We start from the raw sequence: 20,106 nt of genomic DNA on the forward strand, positions 1-20,106 counted from the left end.
TAAAAAATTGTTTCAATATTTTTATCACTCGTAAATTGTGTGTCCCGCCCCTAACCCACGTGTTTAAGCATTAGGATAATCCAGCTTGCGCCTTGTACGCCTAATTATTAGTGGGTGCAATGTCGGATCTTTATTGTTAGTCTATCTAATTAGAGTGCCTTAAGGGCGGTTTTCGTGTGAGCATCTGATTCGAAACTTCCTGGTTGGGTGGCGATAGGAGTGTCGCTCGTGTACAAGGGATAAACGGATTGTTAAAGGTTTGGAGCGTCTTATGTTTCTGTCTTTATTGTATAGTTACTCAATAATAAATGTAGACATCGTACATTTAATTTTGTTGTTTTATTATTGTATTCTTGTCTCCCGCAATATCTTAAATCGCAAAAATAGACTAAGTAATACAGTAGACAAAAATATTTTTTATACTTATTTTGATTTTAGGTACCAACAACAAGTCTTTAGGATTAACATTAATTATCTATTTTAAGTACCCAAAGGTTTACTGTAAGATATATCTTTATAGCGAGAAGAATTTCATAATTTGTCTTTAATCTTGCAAATTGTTCTTGCATTGTCATTTATCGTATACTTTTAAACGAGCAATTCTTGTATATATCATTATTTATATATTTCGGGGATCTCGGAAACGGCTCTAACGATATAGATGAGATTTGCTATATGGGAGTTATCGGGGGCAAAAAATCAATCTAGCTAGGTCTTATCTCTGGGAAAACACGCATTTTTATATGTTTTCTGAGCAAGAAAACTGTTTAATGCGGCAACAATGCTGTTTCCCAGATATTTTTATCCCTAATACCTATGTGTTGTGTGTCGAACCCCCAACTGGTCTATCTAATTGGAGTGGCTCTCGTGTGAGCATCTGATAGTAAACTTCCTGGTCGGGTGGCGATAGGAGTGACCCTTGTACACGAGGGATAAATTAGTGTTAGTTGGAATTCCAGTCCTTTTAGCCCTTTGCTTTAAGACTGGGCTGTAAAATGTTCGATTTATGAAATATAGTCTGTCAAGCCATTTCCGTCAGTAGGAAAAAGCAGCAAATTTAAAAAATGTATGCGCGAAGGGTAATTAAGGGTGGGGGCGAGACCCTTTTCTACTGACAAATTTGTTTGACCGGCTATATACTCGTAATAAAACTTATGTGAAAGTGCAGTTTACATTTTAGATGTCTAGTTCTTATTTAATGTCACTGTTATATCTGAACATCAATGAAACTACACGGACCGTGTTGATGTCTTATGTATGTACAGTCGCCATCAGATATATCGGAGCGGCCGAGGTGTTCAAAAATATCTGAACTACCCAACACTTACCCGGGGTTGAGCGGTTAAACCGTTAACCCAATGTCAAATTGTACTGGTAACCATAGTAATTAAATATATTAAAACGGGTTACTCATGTATTTCAAGTTTATACAGTCTAGCTCTGTCCTTAAATCCCTTAATACTATCAAATAAATAAAAGGCGCTCTGTGAAGGCTGCGCAGGCGCGGCGCAGATGTGATCGACATGCCATGTCTGCGCGCATAATGACACGGAAGTCTTCGTAGATCATCGAACCTAGGGCTGGCCTAGGCGGTGGACTGTTTTTAAACGAAAAAGCTTTTTAAAGAAAAAAATACAATGCATTAACCCATTCAGCGCTAATCACGACACGCGGCCCGATTCGAACTTTAAGATACGTCAGTTAATAGATCTAGAAACGATATGGATTAGATATGTCCTTGTCAAATGTGACGTTTTTTCAAACAAAATGTGGAGATGGAGTGTCCTTAGTTCCTTGGAGCTTGGGACGGATGTTGGTGTGGGATGCTACCTGCGTAGACACACTGGCACCGTCCCACCTCCAACGGACTACTGTAAAAGCGGGCGGAGCGGCGGAAAGCGCCGAAATTCTAAAACGTAACAAATATAAGAGCCTCGGTAGAGAGTACCATTTTGTACCATTTGGTGTTGAAACTCTAGGTCCATGGGGTCCCAGCGCGCATAAGTTGTTCGCAGAAATCGCGAAGCGTCTGGTTGACGTAACTGGTGACCGAAGAGCTGGCGGCTACCTCGCACAACGTATCAGCATTGCGATACAGCGAGGAAATGCCGCCAGCATCCTTGGTACAATGCCTCAAGGGCCTATTTTAGATTTAAGCTAGTTATTAATTTCGTTTAGTAGTACCACTGTATATATATTGTATGTAAATAAATGTTTGTATTCCTTTCTAGATCTATTAATTAAACGTATCTTAAAGTTCGGACCGGGCAGACGTTGTCGTTTTGCCTCTACGAAGCATTTTCGCTACATACCGGGAAACCGTAGCTCAGCGGTGAATGTGTTAAAAAAATTGGGGAAAATCAGAAATTTTAATAACACAGCTTCCGTGAGACACATATTATATATAAAATGAAAAGGGTTACTCACATATTTTGGCCCGCCAACACGTGTTCCCGTTGAAACTCTTCGTTATACTTAGAGCGAAAAATTTTGAGCAATCATCAACTCAAAATACGTGAGTGACCCGCACAGAACTAGTAATTATAGTTATTACTTCTTTAATATTTTCTGTGGTGACCCGTTATAATAATATTTAATATACAGGTAACTTGTTTAAAAAATAATCAAGGTTCAAGATCAAATAGACAAGTTAGGAAATGACATAACTGACCTTGAGGTCACACCTAGTGAAAACCACATGGTGCACCAGATCTTGATAATTGTGAAACAATTGTATAACCCGCACCAAGAGACGTGGCCGATGCAAGCCGATAACTTGACAGTTGATATAAAAGTCGTGAGATATACGCACGTAACTTAATAACATAATTAAATTTTTGAATCTTGCGTAAGATGTTCTCTGTATCGCATTTTTGTAGAAAAAAAAAAGTGTTAAGTATAACTTTCTTTCAAAAAACTCGACCAATATGAAAAAGTCTGACAACAAATATCACTTTCTAGATTACAAGTACAAGTGAAAACTGAATTACGCTAAAACTACAAAAACCAAGATCAAGAAAAACTTAAAACGAGTTATAGATTTATTACATATCCTACCTAGGTTACTTTGTAAGATTTTGTTTTTGTCGGTTATTGTAAAATGACATGTACTTATTTAATTATAGAACAGTAAAACTTGTAATGAGATTTGAATAAAAAAATGTTATTTCATCACACTCGCTCAGTAAATGTGGAATTGCACGCAAATTTAACGGGAGTTATAGAAAAAGCGTTCTCCCTAGGGAGTTATGAAGTTCGAGTGCCATAATTAACAGTTTTTTGTCTTTATACTTAATTTTAGTATCGCAAGTGTGATGAAAAACATTGTGTGTAACTCGGGGCGTAATAATATTGCAAACTCGAGTCCTTAAATCGCTCCGGCAAGCCGTCGCGATTTAACTTACTCTCGTTTGCAATATTCAACTTACGTCCCATGTTGCACAATGTACTATTCTTCATTTCATTTGAACAAAAATGCTAATTCTATTAAATTGAATTCGAGAGGAAGTTTAAACTTGCTGACGCCTTGACACTTCACTTATAGCCCGATACCTAAGATCACGTTTAAATCAAAAAATATCGATTCCTTAAGCAATCGATGCATAATCGAACAGTTATCGATTCGCACGCACGCTTGCCTAATTGTTGCGCAGTTTGGCAGCTCATGCTCGTAAGACTTTCACCGTATGCACGATCATTATGATCGTAATTATCACACGCGTAAGTATATTGTTGTGTTGTGAGAGTACGGAAAGCTGCCGTAGATCTAATGGATGTTTCAAATGGAGGATAAAAGAGTCGTGTAGATAAAAGACCGTGAGAAGTAGAGGAGCAAAAGACTAAAATTCGATGCTGAGCTCTGAGGCGGCAGCTGAGCGTATTCACTATAGCTGCTATGTATATTTGTATATGTACTTATAAATGGGAGTCTAGTGCAAACCACAAATTGAGGATGCCTCATAGCGAGTGAACTGAGCTATTAACATAGAGACACTTCGTTGGCCTGGCTAGGTAGAGGGTTCTATGTTACATTTTCAAGATACCTAGTTGAAATTCGACTCAACGTCACTATGACATTGTTCAAATTTCAGTTCCATAAAAGTAAAACATAGAACCCTGTAATATTAGGCCAGCGACTTATAGAGTAGGAGTAGTATAAGAAAAATAGTTTTGGAAATGTCAAATGGTGTGCTACTGCTAGGAAAAGACCTCTTTCCTCAATTATCATCCGCCTCGTCCGCTTTGTTCAGCTTAATATCAAACTAAATGCAAGCAGACAAGCTGTCTTTTAGAAATTGCTCAACAACACCTTAAGAACGTATTTTCTCGTATTTTTATACCCCTTGTCATCTAGACCTACAAAAACGGTGTAACACATCAGTAATCTAACCCAGCCTATTTACGCGCTCTCTCTCAATCTTATGAACAGGTGAAACTGACGGGCGACCTTGCGAGTCGCACGCCTGGCTGCGCCCAAGTCGCACAATTCACTCCAACACTAGCATTGAAAATGTTGATATGTATTCGTTCAGCAATTAGTCAAGAGCCTCAAGATTTGAAGACCACCAATTATAAAGAAAAATTAGGAGACATAGAAAAACACAGAAAGTAAGTAACATCTTGGAAACAACGTGATCAAAATAAAGTAAATATAATTAAAGAGAAATAATTACATACCAAAATAATCTTTATTGAACAAACTAATCCAGATCTGAGCCTGGTGTTGAGTTAAAGCCATTTTTAAAAACGCGTAGCAAAGAAATAATAAAGAGAAATAAGAAAAATATGCTATGAAAGTGCCTACAAAAAGATAAAAATTTTACAATTAATATAAAACAGAAAAGAACCATCAACATTGTAGTAGACTACGAGAGCTTTTATGTGAATATGTTACCGACTCTAAAAAGTATTATTTTAATCCTTTAACGAGGAATAGGAAGAATGTTTATATAGAATTAAAACAAAACAACCAAAGATTTTTCAATAACTTGACGAAGATTTGTGTCGACTCAATTAGGTGCACTTTAAAAGCATCGACCCAAATTGCCTGATATTTACTCAGTAGATGCTCTTAAACTAATAAGTTCTAAATGAATGATGACAGCTGCACCAAACTAACACGACGATCATCCTCACGAACGCCATTTTGTACTCGAACCAAATCAACCAATAATATGATATTGCCGATAACTTTATCAAATCACGACAACGTGACTACGTCTAGGGCAGGCAATGCGGGCAAATGGTTCGTGAGTTGCACAATGACAATTAGAAACGTTGCGAAATAATTAAATAGAGCGGTATGCAAGGTAGTGGGATTATGAAGAACACGTGGTTATGGATTAAATTTGAGATACGTTTGATTGTTCTTTTATGATCTTTTATAGAATTTAGGACGCCTCTAAAATACTGACAATAAGGACGTGTAAATATATTTTTGGAACGTTGACTTGTTAAGATGTTTGAGAACTCCTGAATCCAAGAAGCAATAAAATCATTATTCAATGAGTCTGTATTATATAGATACAATTTCTTGTACTTAAACATAGCCTTTTGAAGTTCACATGCCTAAACTATAGTGAAAAAACAGCGGAATGCGGTTATGATCTCTACTTACTAGTAGCAAAGAGTTGTTTGAGAGCTGCTGATTCATTGGTGAAAGAGATCATTTAGCGAAGCAGGTATAGGGTAAAGTATCTGCCTGTTTGTAGAACAATTCGTCATAGAGAGGAAACATTCTTCGCGTGCCCATATAGCTGTAGTTAAAGTAATGTTGTAATTACAAACAAATAGTGACCGCCCAGAAGTACCCTACCAAAAAGACAAATTAAATTAAAACACCAATTTAGCAACCTACAATGTTCCAAACCTACCCACAGCGACAATGAAACAAATGAACCGTAGCGAAAAATTAATTAGAAAATAATTGAATTCGCAATAAACGCAACGATTTGGACCACAATTAATAACCAGCTGTTAACCCGTTATAAATTAACTAAAGACACAATGAGATAATAAAAGTAGGGCAACTAAAGCCACGTGCCAGATTAGCCTATTAACTTATTCTACTTTTAGTTGAATAAAGTCGTATGTGTTAAGGTTGCATTGACACATACGCCCTTCATGAATAACTAGAGTAATATACGCCGTATATAGTTCATTTTGCAATTCAATACTAAGTCGTTTTAAACTGTATCAGTACTAAAGCTAGCCTAAGGCGTTTCGTAATACTTACCTAATGATTTGTTACAGTTTTGGAGAAATCTCCTTTGTTTAGCCCAGGGTTCTAGCCTTCTTTGGTAATAATGGTATTTATCATGTCAATAGGTGTGGTGTTTGTGGATAATTAGAATTTAGCGACAGAAATGGCTTTATCTAGAATACAAAGACGATCATTAGGACTTAAAAGAATAATCACCGCCGACGAATATATGCATCATCAGAATAGTGAATTCTAGTTTAGTCTTAAATGTTTTTTTTTTCTGCTCGACTAATATTATGTCACAATCACAACAGCAAAACAGTAAAGTCAGAAGTACCAAGATGCAGTTACCACAAAATAGGTTTTCTATATCTCTAATCCTGATGGTATAGTATTTTATTGTATCTATAACCTAAGGGAATTTTCTCATGGATTGGGCACGAATTTTCCCAACGACCTTAAGGTCCGTCGACATCTGCCACCGCACTCGCCGCATTTACAGATCTAAACGCACCATTAAGTCCTTGTGTTATGAAAGAGTACTAACCTCATCCCATCAAAGCCGTCGTCCGACCCGTTGATGGTCAGCACCGGCGCGCGCGCATAAGCCTTAGCCACGCGCCGATTGCGCTCGAACACTATCACCTTCGCCCAGATCTCGTCGTCGATCTGGGTCCATTTGTCTAGCACTTCCTGTATGTGTTCCTGGTGACAAAGAAAAAAAGCAATTATAGATTTACATTGAAAACATTAAAAAAGTATTTGACTCGATGAGGACGAACTTGCCTAAGGCTGCCTTTTCACTTGTAGTCAAGCGGAGCGGACAAGAGGTGTGGATTACAACTATATGTTGATTTCCGCTCGACTTGTCTCATCTTCGCTCATCTCCGCAAGAGTGGAAAAGGGGCTGTCCATAAATTACGTCATCGTTTTTTGACGATTTTTGACCCCCCCCCCCCCCCCCTTAAAATCATCCAAAAATCATGCTACCATCATCCGATGCCCAGACCCCCCCAATTTGAAATGACGTAATTTTTTTAATGTTATGTGACTCAGTCAGCCTAAGCAGAAAAGTTCGATTCTGTTAAGAGTTGCCTTATAAAGTTAAAATGTCAAACTTCAACATTTATTCAGCAAATAGGCCACAAGGGCAATTTTACACGTTAACACAATAATATATCTGAAAACTCTATCTATAAATTCTTGTTAATCTACCGCTGGCGAAATCAAAACAATCGATTAGAAATTGATAATGATAACGGTTCAAAGTCCATTCCGCAATCTATTATTAAACAAACTAAATCAACGAAAAGCCACAACCTTCAAGAAAAAGTAACAGGTTGTTGTTGCATTCCAGCAAAAATTTTTACCCGACCTTGCAAGGTGTTACAGTTTAAGATATTAATCCAAGCAACTATCACAAAAAAGTATTAAGCGCAAAAAGGTCGCATGTCTACTTGCGACTTTTTTATATTAATAAACATAGCTACCATTTTTTGTACCAGAACAACTTAAGTCGAATAAAGTCAGTATTACGCCCAATAAAATCGCATGTGCACTTGCGACCTTATTGTAGGTAATAAATATGGTTACCAAGATTTTATACAAGAACGACTTAAGTCGAATAAAGTCGGTAGTAGTTAAGGCGTTATAGTTATAATAGCAATGTCGTAACGAGATGACATCGCAGCTCGCGCAAGCGTACGAGTACGTTCCGCTCTAGTAATAAGCTTGCGTGTGTGTTTGCTTGGTCTTGATTAGATTTCTTAAGAAGAGTTAGGTGTAGTTTGCTACACTGGTGCTGCAAGTCTTTAGGTTTATGTCTATTTTATAAGGGATACCACTTAACATAGGCGAATGTTCAAAAGTTTGGCTTCGTGTGATTGATTTGTGTTTTTTGTATAAGTAAAAATCAAGTACATTCTTCAAAATAACTTCTCGTGTGCCGCGAGTATTTTATTCAAATAGTTTCGTCGTACGCGGCGCGGATTCGCTTTCCAGCATACCTATGAGAACTTAAGACTCATAACCAAACTATCTTGACAGGCATATACTTTTTAATCCCTATAAAGTCTATCGAATAGTCAGTAACCGGGCATTTATCTATGTACCTAGGCAAACTAAATTGAATGAGAAAAAAAAAGTTTATAAGTAGTTAGGCGCATTTTTAAATCTTTTATTATTTTGGTACAAAGACTTATAAAAACAATTGAAGATGCCTAATAGATAGACCGGCTTTTAATGGAAAACTACACAAATCGGTTCATTGGATCTATGACATCACAGACAAAAAAAGTCGTATTGCGTCAGTCGTAACATTTTCGCCGGATGCACAAATCTTAGTTAAAAGGCTTTTTAGACTATTTTACTTCCAAGAAGAACACTTGAAAGTGTTGCACTGACTCAGTCAGCGGAGTGACCTGTCTAAGTGCAAACGGTGGCTGTAGGTTCAAATCCAACTCAAAATACCTTTTTTCAATTTCAATATACATATTATAATATAATAAATCCATAAGACATATGAAATATATTAAGAACACTCCTCGGTACGGAGTGAAACATGTCATGTAAAATACGTGAATGACCCGTTTTTAATATATTTAATATGTCTGTGTCTCACGGAAGTTTTGTTATTTTTATCCATAAGACAATTTACAGCTGCGTTTATCACGTGATGAAAGCACAATAAAGCAACCACAATAGGCTCGCTATTATTAAATCTGCAATAATCATAGTTGTATAACATTTGGCCTAACAATTCCGCCAATAAAGTTGTAGCCAAGGCTGCAAAAACCATGCGATTTTATTCGAAAGTGGTACAATTACGCACCAAAAACAAAAACTACACGTATATGCAACGTCTTCACTGCAAAATAATTACGACTTTAGCCGCTAAGACATTGGGTTTATTTTGATAAAGTTTCCCAAGATAGTAATTTGACGGGGTACTGGCCTGTGTAAACGTTTTTGCATGTGTGTAACAATAAGTAGCGCTACTAAAAAGCTGGTTTTCAGCAGACCGTTACTTGGGGGCAAAAAGTTTTGTAATGTTCTAGCGCACGTGGTGTTAGGGTTACCATATGCCAAGATTGCCAAGTGAAAAAAAAAAGATTAAAGGTGATATAAGTACATCCTTAAAATATTTTGTTGTTTATTGGCCGATTAATTAAGATTTTTATGTTACGAAATCACTGTGATCAAAGATGCGAAACTGAATAATACCTGTGATAGGTAATAACTAGACTTAGTAAGTATATCGTATTTTCGAGCTCCCGATGTAGGTAAGTATAATGAAACTAACCGTGAATCTTTCTAATTGAATTTATATATTGCATAATTTAAATGTTTACGATTTATTTTGAGTCAAGTCACTTTTATTACAAAGTGTCAATGAAAGTTATTATGTCAGTCAGTGTTAAGCTAATATTAGTTCAACCGTGTAATGACATAGCTTAACTACAATACGTAGTTACTTCTTTTTGCCGTGATAACCCTACTCTTCACAGTTATGGCAATCATTTTGCTTTCCGCCTCCGCGCCATTGATAGTGAATTTAACTTTCAATTTCATTCAACTTTTATAAGCTTCGTCTGGTTCAAGACATCGCGTTAAAAATGGACCGTTTTACGTAATTAAGTAGAGTGAAAGTCGGGGACAAGTTTCAATGAAAACGGAAAGTGATTTACTTGGTTTTATGTAATGGAATTACTTAAAATACTGTAATGGATGTCAGAAGTTGTTAAGTTTCGGATTTTTGTAAATTATCGCTTAAAGTTAACATGATACTTTATTGCATATATTCATACCCAATGCTTTGTTTGAATATTATCTTAAAATATATACTTCGACAATTTAACTATAAAACAGTATTAAATACTAAACTTGGTATGTATTTCAAGAATTTAACATTTTAACTTCAACATAATTAATTATCTTTCTTGTCTTTTGTTTTTATAGTAGAATAATAGATACGTAATTAATATTTGGATAAATAAGGAGAAGTACGTAAACTGTTATCTAGTTATACTATTAATGTCCGTTATATAGGTAGAACGTAGAACAAATTAATAAAAGAAATATAAAACCATGTTTTGTTCGAGAAATGGGACATCCTCGCATTGACAACCTAAGCAAAACTAATATTATGGGACGATGTAAGTTAAGGTAATGATAATGCCATGAAATATAATCTGTTTTGTCACTGTTTTGACATTACTGTAATATACGACAAACCCTCCTAACAAACCATGTCAATTAATCATTTCTCTCAATGCATTTCTAATGCAAGTCATTCTATACATGCATCAATTTGCAATTCCATCATAGTGCTGGCAACATTAGGTGCACTAATATCCAATTCATAGGCTCATGTAATCTAGCTTTATATTGTCGATGGTATTGTTGAATAGGTTCGTTAGTGTGGCAGTGCCGTATTTATTCGCAAAAAGATTACTTTCCAAACCTCTAATCTGTATACAATTACTAGCAATGAACCTTATCGAGTACAACATGAAGTTGAAATTAGAATGAGCGGTAGAGGGAGTTGAAGAGGTTGAATATGAGCAGTTGTAATATGCTCTATGGTCAGTCATGCTTGATCATAGGACTGATTTATAGTCTCCAAAGCAGTATATTGTGGCCATTTAGAGGCGTTCTGTCGTGTTTATGCCAGTTTGTTAGAAAGTTCTTTTATTTACTTTCTTTTACGTTCTGTTGATTGATTGTCATAAAAATATTCGTTCGTAGAATGTATTTTATATTCTTTCAGATGCTATTTTTATAGCTTTGTATTTAACATTGACATTTGAGTAGCTAAAGTATCTGTTAATTATTCATATTTTATAAAAAATAAACTAAGCGACAAGTACTCGTACTTTTTAGTTTTTCTATCGGTTAATGTTATACATACATCGGTTACATTTTTATGGTTCATCGTTTATATCATCGCTTACATTTGTTGTATGAAGACTCAAATGTAAGGGCTATACAGACGTACTGCAACCCGACTGCAATTTGTATGGGAACTGCACGCCGACTGCACGACAACTACAACGTCGGCGTGAGTTCCCATACAAGTTGCAGTCAGGTTGTAGTCCGTCTGTATCGGCCCTTAGTAAGAGGGTGACGAATATTTTTTTATCAAACTATATTGATCCATGACACGCTTGCTAGTATGCCAGCTGATGCAGTTATGTACAGTTTTACTAGTTAACACAATCTGTTATTTTCTCACCTCTCGCTTTTCTTATATTTATTTTAGCACTAGAGTGTCAAAGGCATAAAGCGTGTCGCAACCGAAGGCTGACCACACCTAGATTACCTTATTCTGTAATAAAGTGGTTCTGATTGCAAACCCACTCAGTTACTTGGTAATAACGGGAGCAAATGAAACCTAGTAACTGTCTGAAGCATTCAGTGATAATAGTTCTAGTTTAATTTCAAATTCAATATTATTATCAATGCCGGCATTATTGATATCTCTATCCATTTCAAACAATCCCAAATCAAAAGCATATTCAGGAAATCTTCATTTACCTTTCATCGCTTAGCGCAGATCTAGTGGACGATGTTCTACTGGTTCATAACAAAACATCCCTCGCTACGCATCCTCGTACAGTCGAGGTCAAATATATGTTTACACTTTTACACCTTACTTCTTTGTAATAGGGCGAAAAATTTAAATATATCTTTGACGTCGACTGTACATCTCTGATGTAAACGCGGCATTATGTCCCGCTTGGTTCTATTAACTCGTTAAAATATATTGAAAATAAATAAATATATCAATAAAAACTTGAAACAATTCATAAATAACGGTTATTTGTTACAAAAAACCCTTATTCAACGAGTCTCAAGACTCAAGCATTCTAGACTCAAACGACAAATTAACATTTGCGGTCTACGCTCGAATTCCATTGCCCAATTATTCAAGCTAATAATCTACTCAGATATTGGTTCAAATGTTTGTTTCCATGGTCTAATAAAACATGGTCTTCTATTCCCAGAGTGACACGGGCCTACGTCACAATAACATTGCCACTTTATTTCAACATAACATGTTACATGGGTACATTATACCTATGGTTAATAAGTTAGAATATTTCTTTATAATTTTATAATTTTCATTTATAATATATTTTATCTTAAATTTTACAATAACACGTTTTTTTTAATTATTCGTTAGCAATATCTTCCGATTCACGAAAGAAATTTCAGACGTTCGGGTAATTCTGTTTACATTACTGGCAACACAGGATAGCGCTGTCACATTTGACAATTCGGATCTAGATAACTTCATGCCCTGACCGTCATCCTTGTCGAACGCGTGTTAATTGTTATTTCCTTCTCGCTCAGTGTCAGCAGTCGCAGTATTTTCCAAACTTTTCACGTCGTAAGATTGGTAATTAATGTGTAACTGTGAATTAGTTTTTCAAACGTTTGTCTTGTATAGATAAATAAAGTTTAATTTAATACATTAGATTTGTTTTATTTTACTATGTTTCTACATGGAGAACTTAAAATTAATGCCGTTGTAATAATTTTCACCGTTGGTTAAAATTCTCCCACATTTTAAAGTTTGAGAACCTGTAAACATCATGATGACGTAGCCCGTGTCAGTTAGGTCATACGCGAATCTCGGAATAGAGTACCAGGCGGAGTATATTATTATACCATGGTTTGTTTCAATCGATTTTGCAGGAGACATTATTAGAATTGTAATTACAAAACTTCCTTCCAAAATATATTTAAAACGGGTCCCTCACGTATTTTAAGTTTTTTTTTTGTTTTAAAATACGTGACTGACCTGTACGTCTACCACCAGTTGTGACATTGACATAACGCTCACGTCTACGTAATTTACTTTCTGTACATCTCGCTTGCACTAATATGCGAGTACGAGCGAGATGCATAGAAATTAAGTTACGTAGACGTGAGCGTATATGTCAATGTCAAAACTGATGGTAGACCTACTGTTTTTAATATATTTAATAGATATTATTAGAAGCTTAAATATCTGTTATTGATTCGTGACTGCCTAACTGATGCGCGGCCATCCCTACACTCATTTTTAACGCATAAAGGATGTCTCACGTGAGACCGGGCCGTGTCCGGCCCGGAGCTTCCGACGCATCGTTTTCTATGGAAAGCATCACGTGATCGCCTTTCATGTCATAGAAAAGTAAGCTCCGGAAGCTCCGGCCCGGACACGGCCCGGTCTAACGCGAGTCAACCTTAATGATGTGATAATATCAAAATGAGATCAAAATAAATACAATTCGTAAGTTCGAATCGCCGAGTGCATGTAATACATGATCGTGTCAAATGCATTAGCGAAGTGAGCGCAAGCAATCCTGATGCTGTGTATGTACCTACGTGATGCAAGTCCGTGGTCACGATAAACATATCGGAAAGTTCAAGAGCTGTTAGGTTAAGAAAATAGAACATTTGGAATTCTACAAGTTTAGACACGGTTTGTTCGAGTTGTTTATTTTCTTTGATTGAGCGTACAATGTTTGTAAATAAGTTCTCTTCAATGGCTTTCAATGCTTAAATAATCTTAATCAAAATTTCTAGGCTTAACCTCTTGTCTATGTATAATAAGGATGTTGACCGAATTTATGGTCGTCTTTTTGCATTTTTTTCTAAAACGATTTTTTTCTATTCTATACAGCAAAACTGAGGTTGAACCCACAGTTTTTGTCACACACATGTATAAAAGGTTAATCAAAAAATTTTGGCACGTTTTACTTAAAAGATAAGGTTACCGTGTACGAGTATTTACATTTACAGCCTAATTCCTATAGTTAACATCCCGTTTGTCACCTCTATTGCTTAGAACTAAGATTTAAGAACATTTTCGTCCATAGGATAACGTATTAGGTCTTTTTATTTCATTAGACTGTTTGAATCAAAGGTGTAAGCTTTTTACCACTTTCAAGTAGTTCGCCTTCATAAAGGAATATAATACAATTGCCTAATACAACATTTAGGCAGTTTCCAGTTCAATAAATCATTTTTATGTTACTGTGATAAACCATAACGAGTAGAGAATAATAACGTCAGTTACTGTTTTGTAGTAATCACTCATTTTATTGTGCAAATTTAATGCACATTTTCGCAAGGTCTATCCATTCTAATTTGCGAGCGAAACATTAAGACGTGCCAAATCTAGCATCTTCAGTATATTAACGTTTGTAGGTAAGGCTTAAATATCAAATATCTATCGATTTTATATATTCTATCCATATTTTTGATGAAATTAATCGGTTAAGAAAATAGTATAAATTAACCCCACTAATAAAAAAAAATGCATATTTAATTACATGATGGAAAGTAAACATAATAATATTACTAATTGAAATGTCAATATTTAATATTAGTGCATACAAACTTAATACCTAGAAACAAAATAATACCATAAGTAAAACATAATAAAATAACTAACCTAAAAACTTAAAAACTAAAACTAAAAATAAATAAAACTAATAATATTACTTATATATGATATTTAAAAGTTACATGATATTGTACATTTTAAGTAAGTATAATGTAACTTTTTTTACTTTAGTATAATGTAACTAATTTAACTTTTCGGTAGTCAAAGTCGTGGGTTTAAACCTCGCTTTTGAAACATTCGCAAAAAAATTTACAAACAAATCGGTCCGGATCCTTACGATACACAGACAAGAGGTTATGATAGTGGAGTGAACGTGTTTATAAAAACATAGAAAATACAAATATCATAGGTACCTAGGTTAGGCTAGGCTATTATAGAAAAAAATGTGTAGAAATATAAATACATATAAACGCAACAAAGTAGACGTTGATAATTAAACAGTAAGACAAGCTGTTATACATAAGGGAATGCCAGTAACAGTAACCTTGCAGGGTCATTTGAATTCGTTTCCGCGATCTACATTCCTGGCCTGCCGAGCTACGCATTGTTATGATATACGACTATTAATGATAGCTAACGTTACAACAGTAGCTGATGAAACACATTGTTTAAATAGAAGGAACAAGTGCGGTCATATTATACGACCTTGCGGTACTCCGCAGTGAATGTTATTGGTTTAAGCAAAATGGTTTAGGCAATTTAAAAACTTGTACTAGTTCTTTTAAAATAATAGCTTTTAATAAATAAATGTGGAGTGTATTGTGCAAGTGATATCTCACAGTGCACGTAAAATGTTTAGTTAACTTGTGAAAACGCAACTTTAAATACCATTTCGTGTCTTTATCTTTATAATATTTGTAGGGAATTCCCTAAGTCGATTACAATATATGAATCTATAGTCGCACCAAACAAAGTCTGCAGCGGATTTGATAGCCCACGCAGTGTAAGTGTTATGTATACGTCATAATTTCATAGAAGTTACGGTCTGACTATAGTTATTTTATTCAATTTATTACAATTTTTATATTGCAATACAACCTGTTTGAAAAAACACATTGTAAATCACATGTAGTTCTAAATTGACATTGAACAAACATAATTAAGAGAAAACAATATTCCTATGAATAAAACATGTTTTTGTAAATGACCAGATCAACTTTACTTCTACTTGCGTAGCTGACAAGTAGACTTACCTTGGTCATCCTTCAATGGCCTTTGGATTATACATTTATGAAGTAGAGCAACCTTACATTGTGCGATTTATTGATAATTTTAAATAACTTAATATCATCGTATGACAAATTATTATTGCTGATCATTAATGTATTCGTTTTAAAGAATATCATGTGAAATTAACAAATAAAGATATAAATAATAATAAAAAATATACAAAAACTTAATAATAGTCATACTGATTATGCGATTTTAAGCATACCGGGCAAAAAGTGAAGTGAACATAATCAGTGAAACAGTTATAAAACGTCTAAACATATTTTTTCTACAAATATCTCATCCGTTCCCAAACCATACCAAAGTATATAATTATAGTGTCGGTATTTTCTGGAACATTAAGAGATCCGCATACTCTAAACGCCCAGAAAACAAATAATTTATAGTTTTGACAGAGCCAAAATGAGCTAGAATTCGACCTTTAATCATCCATTCTAAGCGCCACACAAATTTTACGAGCCGACCTATTCCAAGAAGCTTTGACCTTTGAGAGTCTAGAATCAGGCGAATACCTGCTTTTAATACTAAGTCGGCTTCTGCGACTGCTATTAAATATTGGCTAATATCGTTATTATGAGAATTAACTGGAAACTCAAGATCTAAAATAGGAAATATAATTGCAGATCGTTGCTACTTTGCTAAGTAGCCTCTTTTAACATGTCGACACGTTAACACTTACACAAATTCACTTGCAAAACCGTCAGGCACGATCATGCTTAACCTTAATAGATACCAACATTACTTGGAGAATTGGTAGAGCACACTTTTATTAATTTGGCAAATTAGATTTATCATTATTTTACTTAGAGTACTCCCACGTCCAAATCATTTTGGCAAAATTATAAATACTATTAGTACATGCAGATTTATAATATTTATCTTTATCTACCTGAAATTAAAAGCAGGAAACAGAATTAAGGCTTTTACGAGAAAATAAATATGATAATCCTCTTTCGATTGTTGAATGAAAATTTACTTCATTGCATGTACGAAATCAAAAACAAAATACGGAAAAAACCACAGTTAAAGTTCAGGTAGACAACAGGTAGTATTGTTACACCAGACAATACAAAAAAAGTAAAAAAGAGTTACGTACGTCTCCTAAAACGATACAACTATTTACGGACGTTACTTGCGACACTGTCTCTTTCAAATCGTAACAATGAGCTTAAAGCGGTCCACGCATGTCACTAACAGGTGTTGCTTGACATCTGTCTTCAGACAGGTGTCCGTTGAAAATTGACCTTTAATACAAAGACAAAAGGATACTAATGAGTTTTTAATGCTTGAAGTTAACGCGTGTCCAATTCAATAGTACAAGTTTGACATATGTAGCCCTTTGATGAATCAATAGGATAGGAATTATTACTTATCGTAACGGTTAAGCATATGAGGTCATAGATGAAAAGTAAATAACGTTATTGATACTTACCTAAGTAAAGTTTACGTGATAAAATTAAGAGAAAAGTTATTAATAAAATAAATCATGCTAATGATGCGGATAATAAACAGCTGTACAAAAATAGTTATAGGAAACATGAAAAAATGTTCAATTACACATGAAGACCGGTTCACTTCTAACGTTTAGTAGCAAATAAGATTATAACCAGCTTTGCCTTTATTGGACGAATCTATAATGAACGGAATACTAGAAATGAAACAAGGTTGTTGAGTAATCAATGCATCAAAAAAGTAATCTTGTCTTGGAAGCATTATTAGATACATTTATAGATACTGTGTTAATGCTTGGAAAGATCTTGGCTTTTAAATCTTTGTCTATTAGAGGATTAATTATCGTTCAGACGTTACCCGTGTCGTTGTCAACAAATGAAGAAGATTGATTGATGATGGCGAAGAAAAAGCATTTAAACAAGTTAGAACAGTTGAACGCTCTAAGGTATGCAGTTAGTCAAGTGACATTGACGGAAGTGATGGGGTCAAAAATTAGAAGTCAAGATCAAGTTGAAGTTATTAGAAAACAAAATGAGATGCAAGAACGTTCATTGTGCGAAGCTAGGAAACGTTCGCGTTGAAAGGGATGATAAATGATCTCTTGAGAAACATGAATATCAATGAAGTGTATACTTACTCGTATTGAGATTTATATCCGGATATACTATGATGATATGAGTAAAACAATACAGAAGCGTTAGTAACTATGTTAAGATGAAATAAATTACTTTTTAACAAAAGTCGCTAGTTATTAACCTATAGTTTCAAATATATACTAGATATCTGTATATTTTTAATTTATGTGTGAAATGTGCAATAATGCTTTAACTAATTAACCACACGGGGACGTGAGTGTTTATTTTCGAATCGCTTATGTGCAATTTAAGTTTTTTTTGTCGTCGAACAATGAGCAGGAATGTTAATTTGGCAACATTCATTTCCTTGCAAAAATATTTACAAAATGGAAATATTAATTGAATACGTCGTACTTTTAATCGACACTGAAGCGTAAAAATCTTAAAATACAGTTTTACGTTTATTTAAAAGAGATACATGATCTCTTACCTAACTTCAAAGATACATGACTAGATTTCTTGCTCTCTTGTTCCAACTTGTCTGAACAAAAAGTAAACAAATCTCTACAACAACAAAAAGCCAACCAAAGATTTAGAACTAATATTCCGACGATAAATAAAGAGAAACGAGGATGTCTCGATAGTCGTGTGAAATAAGTGCGCGTGAGCATGTAGCCGCACACGCAGCGTCGTGAGCTGAAGCGAAAGGGATTTACGTTAAGGGCCCACAAGACATATAATTCAGGGAATTATGAAATTGAGTATAATTTGCCTTATTAGCGGAAGTTTTAACCTTTTGAGTAACAGATACCCTTAATGAGGCCTTATTGCAAAATTTAATTTAACTTATTACATTAAATAAGATAAGGTTCCAACTTCAAAAACCAAACTAAAGCTTCTGGGACTGAGGAGGCTATAATTATTTTTTAGATTACACATCTTTGACGTCTAAATCTCAGACTTAGTTTTAATTAGTAGAGGTATCTTATTTTGGTTAAAAAACTGAAAAAGTTTGAAGTACATTTTTATTTAATGCATACATAAATATTTAATTACACAAACGGGTCTACCGCGATATAATTTCATTGTTTTTACCTTTAATTCCGACGTTTCAGCTGAGTTGCACCAGCTGTGGTCACGGAAAGACTGACGTCCCAACAAATGTCAACGGAGATATTAATAAAACACCACTAAACTACCCGAAATTAGTTTATAAAAATGTTCGGGGTAGACAAAGAAATTGCAGCTACCCGTTAAAGTTTAATGTTTATTGTCCACGGCACGACACGCAACACTCACACTATCCGTACACTGGTCCGAAGATATATCCGCTGGTTTCAACATTTGAATCACTGGTCCCCAAGTAGACGATAATTTGTACCCGTCCTCACGATTGAAATTTTTAGGGTGTTTTTTAATTTCAATCGCCTCTCTCACGATCCGCGGATAATAGTGTCGCTCGTTGGAGAGGACTTTGGGTTTATGTAGCTCAAATTGATTGATAAATTGATTGATTGATTGAAATTAAAAAACACCCTAAAAATTTCAATCGTGAGGACGGGTACAAATTATCGTCTACTTGGGGACCAGTGATTCAAATGTTGAAACCAGCGGATATATCTTCGGACCAGTGTACGGATACTGTGAGTGTTGCGTGTCGTGCCGTGGACAATAAACATTAAACTTTAACGGGTAGCTGCAATTTCTTTGTCTACCCCGAACATTTTTATAAACTAATTTCGGGTAGTTTAGTGGTGTTTTATTAATATCTCCGTTGACATTTGTTGGGACGTCAGTCTTTCCGTGACCACAGCTGGTGCAACTCAGCTGAAACGTCGGAATTAAAGGTAAAAACAATGAAATTATATCGCGGTAGACCCGTTTGTGTAATTAAATATGTGTACAAAACGCGAGAGTTTAAAGTGTTATATTGCATACATAAATACATATTACATTCTAAATTTTAACATTCTTTGTCATTTTTCAACTGCTAAATATTACATCTTTCCAAATTCCAAAAAATGCACGACAAAAATGTTGTAACGCCTACTTATCTTCATTTATCTCTTTTTTTAACCATAATAAACTGAAGCAAAAGAAAATGATGCAAAAAATATTTCAATCCAATCCTTATTTCCAATTTTACCAATCAGACGTCTATAAATGTCAGAGAGATAATGAATCAGTGTCTCTCATTTTGCTTAGTATTTGGGTTCGATTACCTCACTTACGTAATTAATGCTAACAAA

The 20,106-nt window shown here is 34.8% G+C and overlaps 1 protein-coding gene across 4 annotated transcripts in view; it reads right to left on the reverse strand.

Annotated features, from left to right (window-relative positions):
• LOC134789638 (uncharacterized) overlaps positions 1-20,106 on the reverse strand; it is a 275,518-nt gene that overhangs the window by 78,484 nt on the left and 176,928 nt on the right. For all 4 annotated transcript variants that reach the window (XM_063760225.1, XM_063760227.1, XM_063760226.1 and 1 more), the window contains exon 3: positions 6,750-6,907. In XM_063760225.1, the coding sequence (XP_063616295.1) occupies positions 6,750-6,907 (158 nt within the window). The remainder of the gene's footprint in view (positions 1-6,749; positions 6,908-20,106) is intronic.

Source organism: Cydia splendana, chromosome 4 (genome assembly GCF_910591565.1).
Source record: "Cydia splendana chromosome 4, ilCydSple1.2, whole genome shotgun sequence".
Taxonomy (NCBI): Eukaryota; Metazoa; Arthropoda; class Insecta; order Lepidoptera; family Tortricidae; genus Cydia; species Cydia splendana.